General features: G+C 43.8%; 2 protein-coding genes across 4 annotated transcripts; both read right to left on the reverse strand.

Annotated features, from left to right (window-relative positions):
• Positions 1-617: 617 nt before the first annotated feature.
• LOC104368854 (tubulin alpha-4 chain) lies at positions 618-9,275 on the reverse strand. 2 transcript variants are annotated; one of them, XM_032986221.2, is made up of 5 exons: positions 9,163-9,275; positions 4,121-4,334; positions 3,189-3,337; positions 2,107-2,787; positions 618-1,386 (listed from the first exon to the last, which is right to left on the reverse strand). In XM_032986221.2, exons 2-5 carry the CDS (start codon positions 4,146-4,148, stop codon positions 1,093-1,095), a joined length of 1,152 nt encoding a protein of 383 aa, XP_032842112.1. In that variant the 5' UTR covers positions 4,149-4,334; positions 9,163-9,275; the 3' UTR covers positions 618-1,092. The 2 variants fall into 2 exon arrangements, with proteins under 2 accessions (XP_032842112.1, XP_032842111.1); XM_032986220.2 differs by having other exon boundaries at positions 9,158-9,264.
• On the reverse strand, positions 7,084-13,727 carry PEX26 (peroxisomal biogenesis factor 26). Of its 2 annotated transcripts, none has more exons than XM_042795446.1 (5): positions 13,204-13,727; positions 12,382-12,522; positions 11,697-12,010; positions 10,797-10,943; positions 7,084-10,029 (listed from the first exon to the last, which is right to left on the reverse strand). In XM_042795446.1, exons 1-5 carry the CDS (start codon positions 13,518-13,520, stop codon positions 9,926-9,928), a joined length of 1,023 nt encoding a protein of 340 aa, XP_042651380.1. In that variant the 5' UTR covers positions 13,521-13,727; the 3' UTR covers positions 7,084-9,925. The 2 variants fall into 2 exon arrangements, with proteins under 2 accessions (XP_042651380.1, XP_032842113.2); XM_032986222.2 differs by having other exon boundaries at positions 13,150-13,721.
• Between the last annotated feature and the right edge of the window lie 9,467 nt (positions 13,728-23,194).

Below are 23,194 nucleotides of genomic sequence, written 5' to 3' on the forward strand. Positions count from 1 at the left end.
AATCCCCCTTTCACTATATGTAATGCCCAGTAGCTTCTCCTGCCATTACCTCATCCCTTTTGACCCAGGTTAGGATTGGCCAACCACTTCTCCTGTTCCATCATCTGCAACATTCAACAGTTTCTCTTGTTATTCCACCAGTTTAACCTCAGGCCATAGCTGGCCACCTGCCCACATGCCTTAACAATATATTGTTCTAAAATCCTAAACCAATGGGAATATACAAAAATATACCTTAGGAAGACTTGAACTGTGAAGTTGCAGCTGGTGTTCTTAGACGTCCCACCTATACCTATCACACACATTTTTTGTCATGGTTCTGACTGTGATCTTAGTAAGTCTGATGGAGCTGGTAATGCTTCTGTCCTGCATGCCACAAGCTGGTCATTTTAAGGCCCTTAAATCTGTCATAGATGTTGTTCATTTAGCAGTTGGAACAGAACTGTCAGCATACTGCACCTCCAGACCAGTCCAGTTACAACTGTTAGTCGCTGCACATAGTGCGCTTTAAACTCCTGCTGAAGCTAAGAGTACCTGAATTGTGCCCTGACTCCTGGCAGCTGACAAAATCACACCTTCTAGCCACCCCGCACTGTGAATTGTACAGAAACAAGGGCACTAAGACAAGCTGTATGTTATTGGCACAAACAGAGTTCTCACTGCATCTTACAGCTTTACAAACATGTTTAGAAGTAGTATGAAATAAGATTGAGCACTGTAGGTAACTTCTCCTTACATAGTATCTGTAGCAACTACATGGGAGATTTTGAAGCACAAGTTCCTCAGATAATATTACAGCTACATGACTGTACCTTTGCATTGAATAAATGACACTACAGATGACAGACATCCTTTCAGGATATATTAGCAAAAAATATGAAGCTTACCACCCTCTGAGGCAAAGTGACTAATGATTAGCTGGTCATATATCCTGCATTTACTGTCCTGTGATCTCATAGTGGAAAAATTATCCTGTTCATAGTCTACCAAAATGGCAATGGACTTGGTGTGTATGAGACAAGCAGAAATGCAGCCACATGAAAAAAATACACATAGAGACAATCTCATGCATGAAAAAGGACAAAGTGAATTTTAAGATTCCTCCTCTTCATTTTCTTCTTCAAATGAGTCAGTTCCCACTTCTTCATAGTCCTTCTCCAGTGCAGCCAGGTCTTCTCGCGCTTCTGCGAATTCTCCCTCCTCCATGCCTTCACCCACATACCAGTGCACAAAAGCTCTCTTGGCATACATCAGATCAAACTTGTGGTCGAGCCTTGCCCAAGCCTCTGCAATGGCCGTGGTGTTGCTCAGCATGCACACTGCTCGCTGAACCTGGGCCAGGTCTCCTCCTGGTATAACTGTAGGAGGTTGATAGTTGATCCCAACCTGCAAATAACAATAGAAAAGACGGAGGAATAAAAAGAGTTATGAGAAAGGAGACAAGATTAGACAATAAACAGGGTAAGAAAATTGTAAAAACATTGGTAGCGGGAGGAGAAGAGGTAGTGAAAAATCCAGATCACATCAGTGTTAAGTCTAATGTCCTTCAAGCTAATTTTCTGTATACAAGTCAATTCCTTACCCTCACTCAAGAAAAAAAAAAAAGAGGGAGACCAACCAGAAATGGACTCCAAATGAAGAAAAACTTTAAAAAATGTCAGTATGCATGGAAAAATTGGGCACAATGAAAAAAGTTGCTCTTGGCAGAGATGTTGTAGAAATGTTTCACTTGCCAACAATATATTACTGATAACTAAATCTCATGAAGGACACTCTCAAGTGTCTTAGGGATTTCAGAGTATAAGCCTTAACTTGATATTTCTTCTAAAATACAATTTCTTTTTTTAAAGTCTTATTGTGTTGACATTCTGCTATTACTGAATATAGAAATACTGTATATGCTTCAATTTATTTAAATATTTAGGAGTCTATATCAATGGGTTGTCTAATGGAGAAAGGGCATGTTTTATACAAATGCATCTTGCCTATGTTGCTGTTTCTCACAAGTGGAAAACGTACAAGATCTAGAAGTTTAAATACAAGTTTCCCCCTAGACTGAACTTGCCCTTTCAACATTAAAGAGAAGCTCGTGGCAGCTCTACTCACCTTGAAGCCTGTTGGACACCAGTCGACAAACTGGATAGTTCTCTTGGTCTTGATGGCAGCAATCGCTACGTTGACATCTTTGGGGACTACGTCACCACGGTAGAGCATGCAGCAGGCCATGTACTTCCCATGTCTTGGGTCACACTTCACCATCTGGTTGTTGGGCTCAAAGCAGGAGTTGGTGATTTCAGCCACCGAGAGCTGCTCGTGATACGCTCTGTCAGAGGAGATGATGGGGGCGTAGGTCACTAAGGGGAAGTGGATGCGTGGGTAGGGCACCAGGTTTGTCTGGAACTCCGTCAGATCCACGTTGAGGGCTCCGTCGAAGCGCAGTGAGGCGGTGATGGAGGAGACGATCTGGCTGATGAGGCGGTTGAGGTTAGTGTAAGTGGGGCGCTCAATGTCCAGGTTCCTGCGGCAGATGTCGTAGATGGCCTCATTATCCACCATGAAGGCACAGTCCGAGTGCTCCAGGGTGGTATGCGTGGTCAGGATGGCATTGTAGGGCTCCACCACAGCTGTGGAGACCTGAGGGGCTGGGTAGACGGCAAACTCCAGTTTGGACTTCTTTCCGTAATCCATGGAGAGGCGTTCCATCAGTAAGGAGGTAAAGCCAGAGCCGGTACCGCCACCAAAGCTGTGGAAGATCAGGAATCCTTGCAGCCCAGAACAGGCATCAGCCTGAAAGTCAACAGGAAAAGTCAAAGAATAATTTAATGTATATTTAAATTACACCCTCAAATAGAGACAGCAACACCCACACGCAGTGCACAGTACAAAATTCAGAAGTTTTCCCAGAAAATTCTCATTGTTTTCCCTTGTAAATCTCAGGCTACAGTATCAATGGAGCTAAATTGATTTTTTTCTTACAATAATAATGCTATTGCAATATTTGAGGTTTTCCATTTAAGTCTTCTATTCATATGAAAACTAAGGTGGGGCATCTGGGACCTGCATTTCTCTGTTCTGACCCAGTGACAACAGTAAAAGCAAAACGAGTGTCACTACCAAAAAAAATGGGTGTGGTGTTTAGTTCCCCTCCCACCCTCCTAAGGACTTGCTTCCAATGTAATAGTGCATACCAGCTTGCGGATACAGTCTAACACAATGTCAGTTTTGTCTTTGCCAACTGAGTAGTGGCCACGTGCATAATTATTTGCTGCATCTTCCTTTCCAGTGATCAGCTGTTCTGGATGGAAAAGCTGCTGATAAGTGCCAGTCCGCACTTCATCTGAACAAGAAAGAAAAGCATAAGCTTGGGACAGATATTTCACCAAGGCTGATAATGTTTGCAAAACAAGTGCAGTATTTTATGTTGGCAGAAAACAGTATGGAAGATCAAATGTTGAAAAGTACGGAGGTCAGGAGTATCATCTGAGATGTTCTCAGTTTTTAAAAAGAAAGAAGTGGATTCTGCTCCAAGTGGAAGTTGATGTGTTATACCAATTAATTCATTTATCAAATGAGGGCTGTGCCACGCTGTAGTAAAATTTCAGCTCTAGATACCAATCAGATGAAGATTCATCAGAACCTTCTGGAGTATGACTGGAAAAAGAGGAGATTTGCAAGAGTAAAACAGTGGTTTCCCCTGAAAATCTGTCAGAATGCTTTTCTTGTCTGATTCTTCATGCTCCTCTCTTACATTTGAATGCGAGGAAAGCATTTTCCATCAATTAGCAAAGGCAAAATATCACCACAAAAAAAGACCAGGAAAGAATCTCTTTAAGAAAGATAAATTGTACTTATAACCAGTGGAGGTTTAAATAGTAAACTTTTGATTTTATTAATTATTAGTAGAGTGCCCATGACAGAATGCAGTCCAGTTTTCATCTTTTCATTGAGAATAGCAGAGCTTTTAGTAATATCTAGTATTAAAAACTTAAAATCTGTACATTTTGCATAAGTGTTGGGATCATCCCTAATGGTAAGGGCATTGTCCTGCAATTCAGTGACCTGAACTGGCACCCAGAAGAGTGAATTCATTTCTATTTTCCAAGAGTAGTTCTCTACTGACCTATTACTGTTTGCTCCAAGTCCACCATAACAGCCCGGGGCACGTATCTTCTAGAGCTTGTCTCTCCAAAGAATGTGGCAAAAGAGTCATCATTGCTGGGTTGGTCGGTGGAGGTGCCATTTGGCTGAATGCCGTGCTCCAGGCAGAAGAGCTCCCAACACGCACTGCCTATTTGAACTCCAGCTTGGCCAATGTGAACAGAGATGCACTCACGCTGAAAGAGAAGAGCAAGGGAAACGGTGAGAAGAACCAGTGAATATCCTGAGTCTATAAGCTGATCTTAACTCGAAACCCCAAGTCAACCAATGATCACATTTGCCACAAGACTGAAATTAATGGAAAATCATCTGACACATTTACAAATTAGGAAGAAAAATATTTTGCTGTGTGTGGAAACAATAATCTTAACAGCTAGTGATTTGCAGCCATGCCTATGCGTGGTGTACAGTACACATAAACTGAGTACCCATAAGCCCATACAGATAGAAAAATTCTGTATAGGTACACAAAATAGGTCCCAGCTAGGGAATATGATCCAAGTCCAGTTATCCAGGACAGGACACAGCTATGCTGCCTTATTGATAGGTAGATAAAGCAAAGAGAATTAAGTATCTTCTGACCTCTCAACCTTCTGTTGAAAATGTGTGTTGGACAGGTGAAAAACAGGTTTGTAGAAATTAAAGGAACTAGAATTAAAGTGCCTTTATTACCTTCATTTCAACCACTGATTGTTTCAGCCCATTCTCTGGGTACCTTTAATTCAATTTAACATGTGAAGAGTTAACTTGATACTCAAGAGGACTTGGTACTCTTTACACGTTAAGACTAAATTACGCTCCTGAGAAATCCTTCTCATACATACACTTCTGTAAGCATGGCTATTCAGCCAACAACCAGTTTCTAAAGTGTTTATTACTGTGTCATAACAGAAATCTGAAACACAAAATATATCATATTCTAAAAGAAAACCAAGCTTATCTCCTTCTGTAGATTGCTCTGCAGACTCCCAAATACTGTGAATTTAAAGGGTTCTCTCAAAAACACTCTTGCTGGACATGGTATATTTGAATGACTCTTTTGGCAGATGATTCCCATCGAGTCTTACAGAGTATCTTAGGGAAATGTCCACATTTCTTTGCTCTTAATACTCATAAGCTAGTAGGAAAAGGCCATTTGTGGGACTACAATGGGAGATGGGTGAGGAGGATTGTAAACACACTGAAGTGACTTGCAGCTGAGGTATCGAAAAAAACATATATCAGACTGCTTGTTATTTACTTCTTTGTTCTTCACGGGTTTAACGTCTGTGTTTAGGTAACAGGCTTGTGATAGAGGCACCCTATCAAACATCCCTGAAATTCCTGCCCTGCTGTAGGAAAGTTCAAAGCACAGTGGAAAACTATGCCTGCAAAAATCCCTCGCATATACAGGTGAAAGCAGCAAGTTCGAGATCTTTTCCTTTCTTCTCTTTCTGGCAAGCAAGAACCGAGCTCTGCAGTACCTGCATCCCCGCTTGAGTGCCTCTGCCCAGGTGCTGCGGCAGAGATCCCCCGGGTCATAAAGGAACGAGAATAAATTTACTCTTTGCATTTCAGCCATGGTTTTGTGGTTCTGCATCCTGCCTGTGTCGGCTCACACACCATTAATAGAGGGTTAGACATACTGTATTCAACGTACATCCAGAGTAACTTCTGCCCAAAAGGGAAAAATAAGTTCCAATCCCATCCTTCTTCTGCATATGACTTTCCTTATAAATTTATTAACACAAGTGTAGCTGTACATATTGGACTCTAAATGTATTTACCAAGAAGCTGATACGTCTGTGCACTGCAAGCAACATTTGTTGCCCCCAAAATGGAGCAAAAAAAGTCACTCCAACCCTCCCAGCTTCACTCCGATCTTGACCAGAGTAGGGAGAAACAGAAGGCCAAAGTTATTACTCATTATCTCATAAAATAATCTGATTTTTTTTTTTTTTTACCATGATTTCTCCTGGGTGCTTCCTTTTTTGATTGGTAGCAGCAACTTTGGCTACAGATGTTTCTACTGTTGGATAAGCAGCCTGGTGTAAGGGGCTGGGCATCAACGCCTCACTGGCCAGGGCCCTTCGGCATCACAGTGGAGGCAGGAGAGCTCATAATCTCTCCCAAGCAACCATCCCATCCCACCCACTCATCTGTTACACCAGCAGCCTGCTTTCTACTCATGTACAGGACCCAGCTCTAAAGTCTGTTTTAAAGCAAGTCTTCTCAGTTAATTCTCCAACCTAAACCTTGGGTTTTTTTGGAAAAAAAAAATAATTACAACTGGTACTAGTAACCAGAATTTTAACACATACAGAGCATCTTCACAAACACCTGTTTTCCTTCCTTAAAATTCTAACAACTGATAAATATACTACTGATAACTAATTTAAAAGATTATTAACCACTTCAGAATTTCTTCATTTATGCTTTCAAAAGGTGGCATCATTTTTAAATGGCGTCTTTCTGACAAAGGTGACCGTAGATACATGGTGGACATGGAGTTAACTTGCCTATGTTCCACTGACTGAAACGAGTTGTGGCACAGCCTGAACCGCAAGGAATTCCACTTGACTATTTGATCACCTGTGGACATGGTACATACGATTATCTTCTTGCCTCCTGGTGCTAAGGCACAAAACCTCATCTTTCTGCCAGCCATTCCTTAGCTTTGTGACCTCTGTTCATCTGATTATAGACAATCCTTCTTCAGCCTTTCAGCTGCCTACAATATGGGCCAACACAAGTTGCTTGCATTTAGTAAGAAGATGGCAAAACAAAAAGCAGAACTATAATCTGCTCTTATATCTGGAGTCACTAGCAGAAATTTCACATACACATGGCCCACAGGCACATTCCCTCTCACAAGGCTTAAGTAGTAGGATGCCCATGTCTCTGTCTTCCCCTCCATGACAGAATGAGAGTACAGAGAAAAACAGAGAAAGATAAATACCAGGTACTTTATTCTTGGTAGTACTGGTCTTGGCCCTCTCAAGGTACACAGAGACACATATTAAAAAAAAAACCCAGAACTGGATCTTTCACAGAAATTACCATTCTCTGAACTCCTATGAAAATGCAGACATATATACCCTACCAACATCATCAGTTAATTATATCTCATCAGATTCACACTGAAGAAGTCCTGTACTTAATTCAAATATGCCTGTACAATAAGGACATGTATTGAAATATTTCCAGAAATTGTTTGAAAACTGTGGAGTATCAATATATTAAATGTAAAAGTTTTCATATACTTAATCACAGCACAAATAAGCAACTCTACAAAGAGGTAAATCAGTAGTCACTTTACTGTGAAAGTTAAATATTGCAGTTTTAGTACTAACTGAGAAATAAAAACCCTGATAGCATGTTTCTGTCTTCTTGCCCTCTCATGAAGAATACAATACTATGTATTGTATATAATTAAACAATAAATACAATACAAATGCAAAATCAGTAGTACTCAAAGTGAAGGTTACCAACATACACATAAAATCAAGTGGAATGTTAAAGTCCTGGTAAATTAATGGCTAGGGCATTTAACAGCATTCTAAACATAATGTATGGCCTGCCCAGACCACTGGTCCCAACCCCCAAAATGCAGCTCTGCCATCTAACTAAAAACGCTGATAGAAAACTGGAGCAAAAAACGCTTGTTACCTAACAGTCAATTTGGTGAGAGTTTGGCCTGACTTCAGAGTGCAGTTTGCTATTTCATTAACTGGCTTACACAGTACTTAAAGTGAAGCCTTGCAAAGTAGGGGGCCAGCAGATACAACCTACTCATTTCTTCAAAGAGCTCAACTCCAGAAAGAGCTTCTAGGTTTTATTGTAGTTAGTTTCCCACCAACTGTTGGTTGCAGAGTTGTAACTACACTTATAGTTGGATTCAAAGAACCCCCTAGCAGCTCTTCCCCATATGTATAGAGTATAAAAGAAATAACTTTTTTATATGGTGAAGCATTATGTGCTATTTATCCTGATGTAAAGCCCTAGCAGAGACAAAAACTTTGGAGAGGGATATGGGATTGTTTCGGTTTTTCCTCTGAGACAGCTAGGCAAGGTCATTACTGCATCATGAACGACCTGCCCCGCTTTATCTGACACTAATATGGGAGTATTTCTCTACTGGGATAATCCAAGAAGAAATAGACACAGAACTGTTTTTAGCAGTGAAGATGCAGACTGTTTGCAAAGCATCTTGATAGATAGCAAAGCAGCAGATTGCACACAGTTTGAAGGCACCAACAGGCTGTCATCAAGGAAACAAATAGCCACCACCTCAGTGTATGGCTACTGCTGGAGACAAAGGAACAGCCTGAAGGGGAAAACTCTTATAAGACACCACAGTAGAATCTATATTGGCTACTTTTTACAGGTTGGGACTGTTGGCTAGAATTTGCCCACTGAAAAGGCCGCTTTGTTCAACATTTTGTGGCTTGGGCTGACGTCAGCTTGAATCTTTTTGGCACAGATGTTGGGATGGCAGGCTACTTGTTTGCCACAAAGGCTCCTTGCCTTTAACTTGTTCTCTCCAGTGCACAAGTTTGCTCCACTGAAGGCAATACAAGAGCAAGTGCTCTCTCCTTTGGGACTCACCCTTTGTCAATCAATGATAAGTGGGGAATGGAGAATAAATTAATGTTCTACCCCAAAGCTCCAATTTCTGCCTCAAGTGGTCGGAAATGGGGTCAGTCTGGTGACAGATCTTCTACAAAGATAGTAATTTTCTTGCCACGGATCTGGGGGAGGTTTTGGGATCTCAGAAAAGTATGTCTTTCTAGCTATTAATAAACTTTTGTTCTCAGTGATAGAGGACTGCTAAATGGCTGCCATGTAACCCAGGACTTTAGATATTGGGGGCAGGGAGGGCAATTCTAGACATATGGAAACTTTTTGACATCTACATAAACAAAGCAAGAGGTAGGGAAAGTATAAAACAATGCAACAACTTCAGTTGTTCTACTAGACAGTAATACAGAATACAGTTTAAAAAAATAAATCTGATTACCTTACCACCACCAAGTGCTCCTAAGAATTACTATGCATTAGGCAAGCACAAAGTGCTGTAATTTGCATTTAAGAAGAGTAGATGAAGCACAATAGTCTCTGTAGCCCACCACCTTGGCTTTCTGGCTTAAATAAGACTAAAATCAAGAGTGCCTGTAGGAGGAAGCATCAGTCACAAGAGAAACCATGGCCATCAAAATGCAATAGGCTTCATTTTCTCCAGTGTTTTTGCTTCCATGTACTTGTCCTAAATCCCATGCTGCAGGAACTGGGCTTTTCACATGCCTTCAGGCAAACCAGTATATTCCCCGAATTATTGGTACTCCATTGCCTTTTACAGTCATGCTTCCAAGAACACTATTTCACTTGTCAGAGAACTGCCCAGCATTTGCAAGGATGGAGCCTTCCTTCAGAGTTCATCACTGGCTACACATTCCTCAATCAAGAGCTACATCCAAAGCAAAGTGTTTGAAAGGGAGGATTCTTACTCAGTTGTAGATTACAGGAGGAATGCTTTCACCCTGATGTTGGACAGAATGGTGCTGCAGAGCCAAATAAAATGTCAGGAATACTTGGCGTGGTTTCAAAATTCGCAACACCACCATTCCCCCTCTGAAGAAATGAACATATCACCAACACAGGAGTTCACAGGTGGTCATCTTAATTAGGACACCGATTTCAACAGTCCTTGAAGAGCCAGATAACATCCTCAAGACAAGCTGACAGGTTTACAGAAGCAGAGAAAAACACATTCTGTGATGGAGGACACTTAGTCTTGAATTGGAGGCCTATGAATTGGAGAAAAAACAGCTGCCCATGCCTGTCGGAAGAGCTGGACCAGTTTGTAAATGAATGGCAGTGATGTGGGAGAAGCTGCAAAACAAAATAAAAAGCAAAAGAGCCTTTCATTAAAAAAGGTAGAACTAAGATACACTAAATATATTAAGAAAGAACTAATCCCAACTAACATTAATCAAAACCTAGTAATCTGTCTCCCTTCTGTTCAGTTCAGTACTGGGGCCTTTGCTCAGGGCACTGCTCCCAGCCCTAGCAAGGTGCCTTCAGTATTTTCCAATGGACTATCTGCAGAATAGCTGTGGAGCACCCGTCACCCAGCAGAAGGGGAAACACACATCCCCTCCACACCCCGACTGCCACCTCAACATCATGGGACCTGCCCATTCTTCAGAGACAGCAGCAGCCATCACTAGTGAAACTCCAGCATAAGCAGATAAAATACCTGACTGTGCTGCTGCCCCAGGCAGCTCTCTGCTTTCCTGAAAGGACAGCCCCTCAGGCAATCACTCTTCCAGGAGACATTCACCTTGTAGCACCTCAAGCTGACTGAAGCAGAGGCTGAGTCTATGTCAGCTCAGCCTGCCTCTCACAGTCTGTACGGTGTCTGTTAGAAAGAGCTGAGGATGGAATGACTGTTTTCAGAAAACTGGCTTTTGTAGATCTACAACCTTCTGCACAGATTGCAACTGGAAACATTAGAAACAAGCCTAAGTTACTAGTCACCCAGTTTTTGTGTCTCCCAGAGAAGAGACATTTACACAGACCAAATCTACTAAAACCAACTATTTTCTTCTCTGTAACCATAATGGAATTTAAAAAATTGCAACTCGTTAATACTGTACCTGGGTCTAATCTCACCACCACCAGGTATAGCAGAAAAGTAGCCAAGAGCATCTTTTTGTAAGGAAGTAAACAGAAGTGGCTAGACATGGACCTTAGGGCTCTACGTAGCAATGTCAACATGGTCAAGAGCTTTTGGGACAGAGCACCTAGAGTACACGGACAGAAAGGCTGTTAGGGCAAAGTACAGTAAAAAAAGTAATCACATAGATAACATAGATACAGATAATAAGAAACTAAGATACTAAAGTAAGACTGTTCTTTGATTGTATGAGAATTGGTGTTTTTTTTTATATATATATATATAATAGGGAACAGAGAAGCATTACAATTTTGTAATACAATTTATTATACGTTGGGTTTTTTTAGGCAACCACTTTAGTATCATATTATATCACAGTAGTGCCAGCTTCTCTCTTGGGAGATAATGTCAAGTGATTTACTGTTCTGGAAGAGAAGCAGTACACTTCAAATGGCAGGCAAGCATTGTTCTGCATGGGCTCCACTATAAATGGAGACAAAGCATAGAGTACACAGAGACAACAAAACGTGCCCTTAAAGGATTGCTAGGTAGTTTTACTTTCCCTTTTGTACCTTTTTTAAAAAAAAAAAAAAAAAAACAACAATTATTCTGAAGAGAATTATTTTTCATGTTCAAAAGCACATCTCTTAACATCAGCTGAGACTAAATATGCTTTGTAATTGTCAGCAAATGGATCACTAAGTCTTCCATTTCCTTCTGTGATACACAACAGGGCTTCCTCATTGCTGGTTTGTCACGGTAATATTCTTAATATACAATTAATACTTGCTAGCCTTTGTTAGTAAGAGACCAACTAACTTGAAATAAAATTACAAAAAACAACAAAAAAAAGAGAACAAACAACAGAGGGAAAGCCTACCCAAAACAGTTTCTGTTGCTCCATCTTGCTGCTCTTCAGCAGCCGAGTGCATCTCTTCCCGTTGAGACCACTGACAGCGGCTTTCACAAATGGTCCCGAGAAATGCTAGCTGCTGCTCGCTGTCAAAAACATCACAGCCACGTACAAGCTCTTCTGCCCCCTCAAACCGGCCAAGCGGAAGCAACACATGCGACAGATAGAGCTCCAGCAATGAACCGTACTCGGGGAGGCTCTTATTGGTTTGGTCTCTCAGCCAGCTACTGCCAACCTCCAGCATCACCTGGGGCTCCCTCACTTTGCTGTATAACAGGATACTGAAATACAAGAAAGAAATATTAGAGAACACTCCTTCTAAAAGTTGAGATCACTGACATTTACTTACTACCCACAAGCAGCTATTGTGAAGGCATGCATCAGGGTCTACACCTGAAGCACAGAGAGATTTCTGAGGTGGACAACAGATGCAGCCACTGATGTTGCTCTCTCAGCATCGCCCCTTTTGTACTTCATCACCATGAAGCAATCTGCAGGCATGCTCCAGCACCCACAGATCAAGAACACAGGACTGTCCTGGGTTCCGCTTTCATCCTCACAAGTGAAAATGTCACGCAATACTCAAGTCTGGCCTGCTAGTAAACCTGACGTGAGCCCTGCATATATCTGACGGCCACAGACAAAAACTTACCACAGCTCCAGAACTTTTGGAGGCAGATGTTCAGGGACATGGTAATATTGTAGGACCCAAGACAGAACTTCTCGCCACCGGTTCATCTCAGCCAGCGCCTGAATCCCCACAACACAAAGGGAGCATTTCACTTCTGCAGAACTGGTAATGAAGAGACACCTAAATAAGCACTTCTTACAAACACGTTTCCCCTTGCTTCCTTTTCAGTGAGCTGCAGCCTAGCTTAGGTACTCTACAGTTCTCTGGCAGTCACTTCCCCTCTTTTCCCTCTCCTCGCTTCCAATAAAAAAGCAAATTCAACCCACCCAAGAAGATGCACTGAGTCTGTATCTCTACAAGGATGTGGAGAAAGCTCATAGGCACACCTCGGTTCCCTCAAACACGCAGATTCCCTCGTATGAAACATGTAAATATAGGCAAGCCGTTATCAAATAGCAGCCAAAGCCAAGCTGGGTTTTAAACACTTTCTAACTCGCTTTTTTGCAAGAAGCGCCTCCCTCCATTAATTTAGATAATTAAGAAGATAAGCAAAACCATGACAACCATCAGTGCTATTGCCATTCATAAAGATAATATTTATAGTCAAGCCTAAGAGGTTCCTAACCCCCTCCGCCAAAAAGAATAAGTTTATTAAACCCCCAAAAGCCTTCCATTAAAAAACAAACAAACAAACAAAAAAAACACGGAAACCACAAACAGGACAGACAGGCCCTGCAGCCAGAAGCCGGGCCACTTCCCAGCGCCGCCCCGTCCCCGCTCCGCTCGCACCTCTCGGGGCTGGGGCCGGTCCCGGGGCCCAGGCTGTCGCAACCCGCCTCGCACCTCTCCACGGCGGCGGCAAAGTCCCGATGCAGCACCAGCAAGTCCGCCGCCTCCTCCAGCAGCGAAGCCGCCTGGGCCGAGACCGGCGACCAGGCCAGAGGCTCGCTCTTCATGGCGGCGGCGGGCGGGCTGCCGGGAGGGCAGCGGCTGCTGCTGCCGCCGCCGCCGCCCTCCCCACTCGGCTCCGCTTCCAGCGCCCCGGAGCTCAGCCCAGTGCCGCTCGGGCCAGCGGCGCAGCCTCCCCCGGCTCCGGAAAGGCCGTGAGGGCTCCCCCGCCCCGCCATCTCCGGCGGCGGAAGAGCCGCCCCGGCGGACATCTTGTCCCCGCCGCCCGCGGGGCGGGGCGGGAGTTCAGCGGTCGCCGCGGCGAGGCGCCGGGACGGCGGCGGCTTCTTGGGGCGCTGGCTGGCCGCGGAGCCGTCCCCGGGTTAAAAGCGGCGGGTCTCCGCGGCTCCCCCGACGGCCGCAGGCTGTGGGATCATGTGGCCCATCCCTGCCAAAAAACCCTGTCGGTTTCTCACTCGTGCGGCCGCCGAGGGGAAGCGGCCAAGGCGGCGCCCTCCGCCTCGGCTGCCCTCGCCCGCAGGGCCGGTGGGGGCCGCGCCGTTGCCGTTCTCCCCGCGGCCGCCGGGCGTCAGCCCAGCCCCACGGGTGTCCCCGCGGAGCCGTGGGCCCCCGCGGAGGAAGGCTGCGGTCCTCCCGCCTTCCCCACCGCGGCCGGGCAAAGGCTTCGGCGTGTGGCTGGTAAAGGGAGAGGAGCTCCGCTCCACCGCCTCGGCAGGCTCCGGGCCGGGGTGGTGGGCGCTCTGCTCTCCTCTCCGGGCCTGCCCTTCCTCCCTCCGGGGCGTTTTCCTCAGTTACCCCGCGCCCAGGGTTTGCGCCGTTAAAGGAACGGGAATTCGGGCATAACAAGGGTGTCTCCGTCAGTATCGTACAGGGTTCACAGGCTTCTTCAGTTACTGAAAAACAGTAGGGAGTCTTGGTTACAAGGTAACTATGGCAGTCCATGCAACCTCTTCAAAAATGAATCTCCACAAGAGAGTCAGAATTTACTTATTTTGTAATGCTGAGCCCCTACTATGATTTTTTTAAAAAAAAAAAAAAAAAAAAAAGCTAATGCAGAACATGTTTAATAGTGAAACATATCTTTTAAAGGGGACTTTCTATGCCATTTCAGCGTTGGAAGCAGGGAAGAAAGTATGGAGAGTACAATCAAAAATTCGGTCACAACTCTCTTTTTATAGGTAGCTGTTTTCAGGTGACAGGACCATGCACCTGCTGCTCACGGTTGTGGCAGGAACACTCTCCAGTAGCAGATTTTGCACAGGGGTGCATGTGAGGGGTTTGCACCCCCTGACATTAACTGTGGAAGAAGTTCCTGGAGGATTCAGGCTGGCTAAAGCAAAATCACAGCACAGAAACATTGTGAAAGAAAGGGTCCAGCAGCTAAGCAAAGGCAGAAGTAAAGGCTTTACAGACTCCTCTTTCTGGTGCTTGCATTTTGGAAAACAACATTCCTTTTTGGGAACTACAAGTCCCAAAGTGCACTGTGGGAAGAACATGCCTCGTACCAGCTAGTGCCCAGCACAAATTCCCAAATATGGATAAGGAATCAATTTTGAAAAAGACTCACCCTGGCTGGATACTCCACACTGAGACTCGGAAAAAGAGCAAGAGAGCACAAAACCGAGGTAAGTTTGTAATAGGCAAAGATACTGTTTTAGAATTTTTTTCATGAGGACCAGCCAAGAATATTCCATCCCTTAGAAGGACAGAACAGCATTGCACTGGTGATGTTTACAGGCGACTTTTAAAACATGACTGTTGTTTCAGGTGGGGAATTGAGCAGCTGTGCTACAGAGTGAGTCAAATCCTGTTTCCCTGCAGATGTTCCTTATTAATAAAGGCCTATGGAAAGATATGTGAGCTGTAACACTTGTGCAGTTATGTTAGAGGCAGGAGAAAGTCGGAGAGAGGTAGGAGTTGCTCTAAAGAGATCTGTATGTGTTGCAGTGTGGTGGCTTAAGAAGCCAAGGTGGAACAAGCAGCCTTGTAATAACAATAATAGGTAAAATTAATTTCTCTGTAAGGCATGGTAGACTGTTTTTGTACTTCACCCCTCTTCCTAGAGGGGACAGTGTAGTGCCTTTAAGGCCAAACCTGTTGTGGCTCTCTGACCTGCAAGTAATTGTAGCTCAGTAACAGGATTGTTTAACTTCAGGCCAGGAACAATTACTTATTTTATTTGCAATTTGTTAACAAGCAAAATGAAATTACTCCAAAATAGAATCATCTTAGTGCAGACGAGAGATGCTCTAGCTCTAGCCTCAAGCATATGCCAAGCTCCCAGGTTGACATATGCCCAGGTCATGGGCAGCATCATCTTTGGCCTCTGTTTCTCTCACTGGCAGTTGAACATATTCCTCACGCAGCTCGGATGCAGCGCACGGACTCTCCTCTGCTGGGTGATGTCAAGCGCAGGTGGTCAGCCTGATCCATCACCCCAGCACCCTCCTACTGTTACATGGGGTCACAGAGCAGCCGCGTCCCCAGGGCACAGGGCTGCCAATGTAGGAGGTTCAGCCCAGCCCTGGAGAGGAGCCTGAAGCCCTTTGGGCTGGTGAGCCAAACTGTCACCTGGACTCATCGCCAGCTAAGAATGATGTTGGTTTTCCACCTTTCCTTAAATGTCAACAGCTTGAAGCGTTCTTAAAGCTGAAAGAGTCACTCTTGTACCTGAATTAGCCTACACAGCAGGGCTATACTGCTACATAAACAATGGAGGAGGTCAGGGTGTTTGGCTGTGCTCCTGGATAACAATTTGTAGCAACTAGAAAAGCTAAAGTCAAGTAAACTTGCTGTCAGTGACAGGTAGTAAGAGGGAGGATTGCAGTGGATTTTGTGTCCTGGGTGGGATGTCAATGTCTATCTCCTTGCCTTTTATCTGAAATCAAGGATTTTTTTGCTGCTGTCATCCTGATTTTCTGTAGCAAAAGAAAAGTGAATTTCAGAAGGGCCTTATTTCTGTCTGCTTCAGCTGTGGATGCACAGGTTCCCCTCCTCCCTCTCCCACCAGGCAGTTCAAGGAGAGTTTAGATTCACAGACGCTTGTAACAAGGCCTCCTGAGGTAAATCGCCTCAAGTATTAATCCAGATCTGACCAGCGCACGGTCACAGGGCCAGAGAGCTGGCAATCAGTCTTTTCTGTGGTCTCTTCTGTGTCAGTAGGCTGTTAATAGGAGATTAGCAGCATTAGGGAGACTTGGAGCTAGAAACAGTGAGGTGCTACGATTTGATCTGAAGGGAAAGAAAACCTCTTACGCCGGTATAAAAACAAACAGAAAAGCTGGAAATTATGAAAGTCGTTATAAACATGGCTGAGGAAAGGATAGTTTCTAGGAAAGATGTGGAGTTTTGTAGTACACCGTAGCTTGTCAGTAACTCTTCAAACAAATAAATGAGGTTGATGGAGACAGCAGGTCCCATTGTGCACCGTTCTGTCCTTATCACCACGTGCTTTTGTTTGGGTCTGGCTAGACCATGACAAGACGTAATCTGTAATTTGCTTGTAATTTCCATCAGCAGTACACCCCTATTAAATATGAAGATAGCTGGCTACAGATCCCTTCAATTAGCCCGGATTCAGGGCTCCCCTAGCTCCTGGCAGGCGGTCGTCAGAGCCCTCGGTTGGGTGAAGGTGAACGCGTTCTGGCTGTGCATCGAACAGATGGCCGATCGTGGTGCTCCGCTTTCTTATCTCACCAAGCATGGTGGCACACAACCAAACCTATTTTGTTGTTTCAAAAATAGAACTAGTAACAGGCGACTGGCTGGATTTTGAGACCACCTGCTGATGTTCCTAGTTACTGTATTTAAAAGCAGTTGCCTCTTATTTTGGCTGCATGAAAACCTGTATAGACAACAGGTGAGAATTGTAGAAGGCAGAAAAGGCAACTACAGGCATAGTCAGAACCACAGTCCAAGTGGGGGGTATCCCATAACATAAAAGTATGAGCAAATCTGTGTTTTCACCTTCATCACAGATGTACAACCACTGTGTAAGATGCAAACACTGAGAAACTGGAAACACAGAGCTGTTTTCCCAACTTGTCAAAGCTTGAGTTTTACTCAGATAATGGCAAAAGTTTTCTGAAACAAAGGGTGATTTTAAGTTGATTAAGTCTCTTTCTTTGCTGTATATTAAACTAAATACCAGCCTTGTCAAGGCAGCAGTCAAAGAATAACAGCTGTTACTTTTGATTTCATTGTTACTGTTATAACAGCAATAATTAGTGCTGGGTGGGGCATTTCATAGCTTTAAGGTGACCAATTTAGTTAAGGGCCTAAGGCATCTTCTTTTCTGCAACCAGTTATTATCTGTGAGAAAATACTAAAGCCTGTCATCACCGTAGGTCAATTAAAACCTGTTTGCCTAGCACAGTATCTCTTTGCTCAGTGGAGCCACAAATCCTTCTAATAGTTAATGCCTCTTCTCAGAGCCCCACCTGTCCAAATCAGTTCCCATCCATAAATCGCCACCTTTCCTCTTTTTCAAAAGCAAACGTTGTGCTCTGATGGTTAGGAGAAGTGCGTGATAATGTGAATCTTGAAAGTATTTGTACCATAAGGCAAATGAGGAGATTTGAGAAAATATGCTGCTTCTTATTTTTAACCTAGCTTCCTTAACTGCTTAGTTCTTGTTTTGTCAGGCCTCTGTCCCTCATTTTGAATGCATGCCTACTGCAATCTCCTGTTAATTATCGCTACAAACAGGCTGTAAGTGTTCTGCATCATGAATTGGAAATCGCAGAAAATGTAACAGAAGTTAAAAAACTCTTGTATCTCAGGCCGCTGATGCTGGCCGGGTCATGTGGTGCTCACAAAAGTTGTGAGGAGAGGTTGTTTTAGGAAAACCAGCAGTGCACAGGCTTGCGTGGTAGCGGTGCCTGAGCCTTGGGAGAGGACTCACTGAGAAGGGCTTCTTTGCCCATGCAACTTTCTTGTCTTGTGTTTCACGGTGAGCACACCCCCGGGTGCCTCTCTGCCAGGAGGGCTGTGGTGGGCAGGACATCCCTGCTTGCTGTTTTGATCGCAAACTTGATATAGTAATTAAGAAGCTATTGCTTTTTTTATTAATTTGCCTCTGATCTTTTTTATGTAGTCAATGGACATGCAGCACCTCTCTTTTCAGGAGGATTTCTCCCCTCCTTCTGAAGACCTATATGCTATTTTAGGGTCTTACTGGTTTGAGAGGTATGCTTATAGTTTGTGTAAAATTAATGTCCCAAGCAGAGTATTGGCCCCCATTTCTCTGATGAGCTGATGTTCTCTTTCCCTCTGTTCCTTCCTTACTTGCTGCTCCTTCTCATCTTTCTCAGCAATACCAGATGCAGACAAAGGTAGGATTAGATGTCTAATTAGCTTACGTAGCCTTAGACATACATGTTTACTTCTTGGCACTGGGGGAAGGGCAGCCTGTGAGGAATCTAACCGTTGTCTCTCAGTGAGGTTTTCAGCTTTGAGAGCAGCCTGACGCTGAGCAGACTGAGTGGGCAGGCCAAAATTTTCTAGACACGTTTTCATTCCAGATGCCTGTTCACAGATGAAGTTGAAAACCCAGTCTGTATTACCAAATCTGAAATAATTTCTCACATAGAGTTAGATCCAAAACGTTGTATTTCCAAAAAATGACTCAGTGTAGATAGCCTGAAAGAACTTGCTTGAAATATTACAGAAAAGCTAATAAACTGTAATTAATATCTTTTGGAACTCTACCATACATCAGGCAAGTTGTATATTAAATATTTTTCGTTTATCAAAGTGAACTTTAAGATGTAACTCTCCTGTCTCCCACTGCAGTCATCCTTCAGCAGGGGAATGTGACCAGGGGAATTCAGCATGGCATTCCCACAATAACATAATTCTCACCCTGGATCACACTGGCTCGTCTGGAGAGTGGTAACACAATGGCTGGTGTTAGTACTGGGCAGCCACTTCACTGCAAAATCAGTGGCTGCTTTTAAACCACTGCTGAGAAGGTTTTGGACCAAGGTGGCTTTGCTGGCTTTGTGCTGAAGTGCTCGTGAGATCTTTTCCAGTATCTCCAGTATGAGAATGACCTGGCGGTGGGGATTGAGGGTGTTAGGGAGGAGAAAGAGCAGGGGCAAAGTTGTAGGCCATAGGTGTGCCCAGGGCAGGCAGGGGCAGTGTGCTCCCCGACCAGGGCACGGTCGCCCCCAGAGGACCTAAGCGGGGTGGGCAGTGCCGGGCGCTGCTAATGGGTTTCATCAACCACACCAGACAAGGCGAGGTGAGGAATTAGGTTTGGGGTCCATCCCGGGAGCAGGAGGAGGCAGGACTACAGCAAAGGTCCAGCATCCACCCAGGAGAGAGAGAGAGGGCCATAGACTTGCACAGCTCGAGACGAGACAGGCCCCGGGTGCCCAGGATGGGGCTTAAATGGAGATCCCCCTCCCCAGGACCACTGGGCAGGAGGTGCAGGGTGCCCTTTGGAGGAGGGAGGGGAGGGGCTGATGATGACTGCTTACACTGCACGAGATGTTGCTAAGATCATTAAGGAACTATATAATATTTTTTTCTAAACAATTCTGCTAATTAATAGATTTGCACAAGTGTCTTGATTTAGCTAAAAATTAAAAGTGTCATGGATAGGTACATTTCAAGCATTACAATTATCCCAAGTTGCCTTGGATTTAGAGTTTATTGACTAGAGATTTCTTCCTATAAAATTTTTCTCTCTCTGAACATCAGCTTCTCTTTTTGTAGAACAGAGATGATAACGTCATAGTCCTTTCTACTGGACAGAAGGCTTACTAGCTTTATAATCTAAGTTGTGTTTATGGAGTGTTCTGAGATACCTGGATGGAAAGAAACAAACTAGTGTAAAGCGAAGGAGCAAGAGTACGCTGCAGCTGTATACACTAGCAAAATAAAATTACTCAAGCAAAGTAATGGGAATGAGATTCATATATGAACTTTGACCAGACCTTCAAGAATGGAAAGGGGGGTGGGTTCTGCCAGAGATTGGGAACTTAATTTTTGTACTCGGAGATAGATAACATCAGCCCTCATGTTTCTCATTAAGTCTGTTTGTGAGGAAGCATTAGTAGACAGAGGAAGATGAGAGCTGCATGCTGCTGTGTCAGACTGGCACTAAGAATACAACCAAGGGATGAGGGTCGAGGTCACTGTAAACAGGATCACAAGGGAAGGTTAAGAATGTAGGCGGATGAGGAGGTCATGATAAGTTTGAAAGGGAGAGTGGATGGACAGACATGACTGATGATAGCTCTGGTGATTGGAAACAAAACCTTAAATAGCTCGAATTTTTTATTTGTGTTCAAGAACACTTGTCTGTGCCAGGTCTCAGCATCCCTCTTTCTGGGTCAGATTAAGCAGCAGTTAACATTCCCTGTGCGCTGTGAGCTGCCGGAACAATAGGTCTATTCTGAGCTCCCCTTGTAAGACTATCTCATGCCAAAAGGTGTGTTCACCAGAAGAAATTCAATACTAGAAAGATACTTGGATAATTTCAGGAGATAGAATCAGTGCATGCTAAATCCCCAAAGGAGCTGACTCTCAAAATAGTCTTAGCAGGGAAGCATGCTCTATAAATCATTACCAAAAGTTAGGCTGAAAGCATTAAAACACTTTGCATAATATGCACATAGTTTCTGCCTTGATCTTCCAAGCCACTGTTGTTTATTTTCCTAAGCTTGCTGTGATCAAAGCTGGTTCTCTGGTCTTGCTATTCATGTGATAGTTGAAGATTCAGACTGGTCAGAAATAGGACAATCATGGGACTAAATCTCTAGAGCTGCCTGAATTATAGGGTTAAAAGAGGATTGTGAAGTACTTAATAGGCTGCCTACACACTGCTCAGCAAGTCAGAGGTTAACAAAGGACCTTATTCTTTGAAAAGATAATTGAGGCTGAAAACAAGTCAACCATCCCACAACTAAGCCATGGAGATCATCAGTTCTTGTGAACAATAGCTGATGATGTTTGGGATTCAGTCAGTTAAGTGGTTAATCCTATACAGAAAGCTGCATCCATAATGGAGTTTAAATGGGGGGAATCCACCCAATTCCACCCCTAGAGAATTGCTTCCTGCTTTTACGGTGATGGATATGTCTATAAATATCATGGTAGCCATCAGCTGATAAAATCTCACAGAGCTGAAAAGCCTCTCCCTATTAAATGATACATTGATCTCCATGAAACAGCAGTACCCTGGGTTAATGAGCCACAGAACCCAATCCCCTGGCTCTTGCAGAGTGACTGTAGCCAAAGAGAAGACCCATATATTGTTTCCTTGTTGTCTCGGTGGAAAAAAGTCAAACGCCTTATACTCTTTCTTCCAGCCTTCTTCACAAGGCTGTTCCTTACATTCTGTACTGGGCACTCGGGCAATATCTCATCAGCTTTTTGCTGATATTTGTTCCAAATTTATCATTTGCTGATTATATCCATCGGAGAAAGCTATCGGTCAGGTTACTTAGGGCAAACCTGCCTTTGCAGTTTTCTTCAGATAAAGCAGTACCCTCCGCAGCAGCAGAGAACGCATCGGCAGGTTTGTGTACCTTCTCCAGCATAGGTACTAATGGGTGGCAGACAGACAAACTTCAGCAACCACTTCTGTTCCTCCTGACCTTTTTTCTGTAATTTTTGTGATTTTAGCAAGAAAGTGCTCACAGTCCAGTTTGTGGGTTTTGTTTTTTTCTTTAAAGATCAAAATCTTAAGGTTTTTAAGCCTATCATGTTATAATGCAAGGCCTGACTCATTATTTTCTGCTCTCAGAGCTACTGGTACTGCATACTATGTAACATGCACGTATACACAACAGTACATAGACTTTAACCCCTATATTTGAATTCTCCATGCTGCCTGAGTAATGCTTCTGTGTCTGTATGTGCATACAGATCTCAGGATAAGTATGCCACCTTTCTCATGCTTTAACTATCCCTCCTGGTATTTAGAGATGCCAGCCATAAATTAATTAAGCCATATCAAGTAATTTCAATTTTTCTTCTGTTTTCTGTATGTTTCTCCTCTGTGCTGTCCATTTGTTTCCCTTTGCTTTTCTTCCTCCATTTTGTTCTCTGGCTCCTTTTTCCTCAGTTGCTGACTGAGTTGCAAACCCATCATTTCTCAGCACTGGGGACTGTGGCTGGCAGTTCTGGGCAAACCCCTGGGCATCACTGCGGGACTTACCTGGAGAATTTGCAATAGATGCTTTGCATGGCTGCCCTGGCTGGCAACTGGTGCTGTCAGCACTCTTCTTCCAGAGTTAATAAGGGCCAAGACAAAAAGAATTAGAAGAAATCAGGGCTTCATAGTCTGCCCCCAAACCCATGCCCGTTGCTACTTACAGTGCGAGGGTACGGAAGGAAAGGGATTGTGAGGGCAGAATGATTAGGGCGCTTTCCTCTCCTCTCCCTTCTCTGTATGGATGTTTCTGCTTATAAAGACCTCTTCTTGTCTGCCAGTGACTTAGGAAATGAAACAAGGAACATTACAGGGACTTTATTTCTGGACTTGTCCTTTGCTGCTTCAGTGTCTTTGAGCATGAGACAGTCTTTTGCTTTGGAGACGCTAGAAGGAGTTAAAGTAAACTGGAACATGAGAGAAGAATCATGAGATTCACCAGCTCTGCCTGCCCTGGTTGTGCTCACAGTTCTGTATGTGGAGTGCAGTGACTCAAAGAAATGATCTGTCATTACCTCTGAAGAGCCAACGCTCTAAGAGAAAATGATTCTGCTCCATTTTCAGCAGCATCAACAAAATTGTTTAGCAAGTTCCAAAGAGTTATATTTTTGGCATCCTTGTGGCCTGTTTTGGCCTGTTGAATGTTACTTATGAGTAAGAAGGAAAGAACTTGACTTGACTCTCAATTATAAAGCAGAATTTATATGGCTGACAGTTAAAGAAAAAGAAAGCAAACCCAGTATTTTGTATATTTACCTCACA

The sequence above is a fragment of the Tyto alba genome, unplaced genomic scaffold, assembly GCF_018691265.1.
Source record: "Tyto alba isolate M040663 unplaced genomic scaffold, T.alba_DEE_v4.0 Super-Scaffold_21, whole genome shotgun sequence".
In the NCBI taxonomy this organism is placed as follows: Eukaryota; Metazoa; Chordata; class Aves; order Strigiformes; family Tytonidae; genus Tyto; species Tyto alba.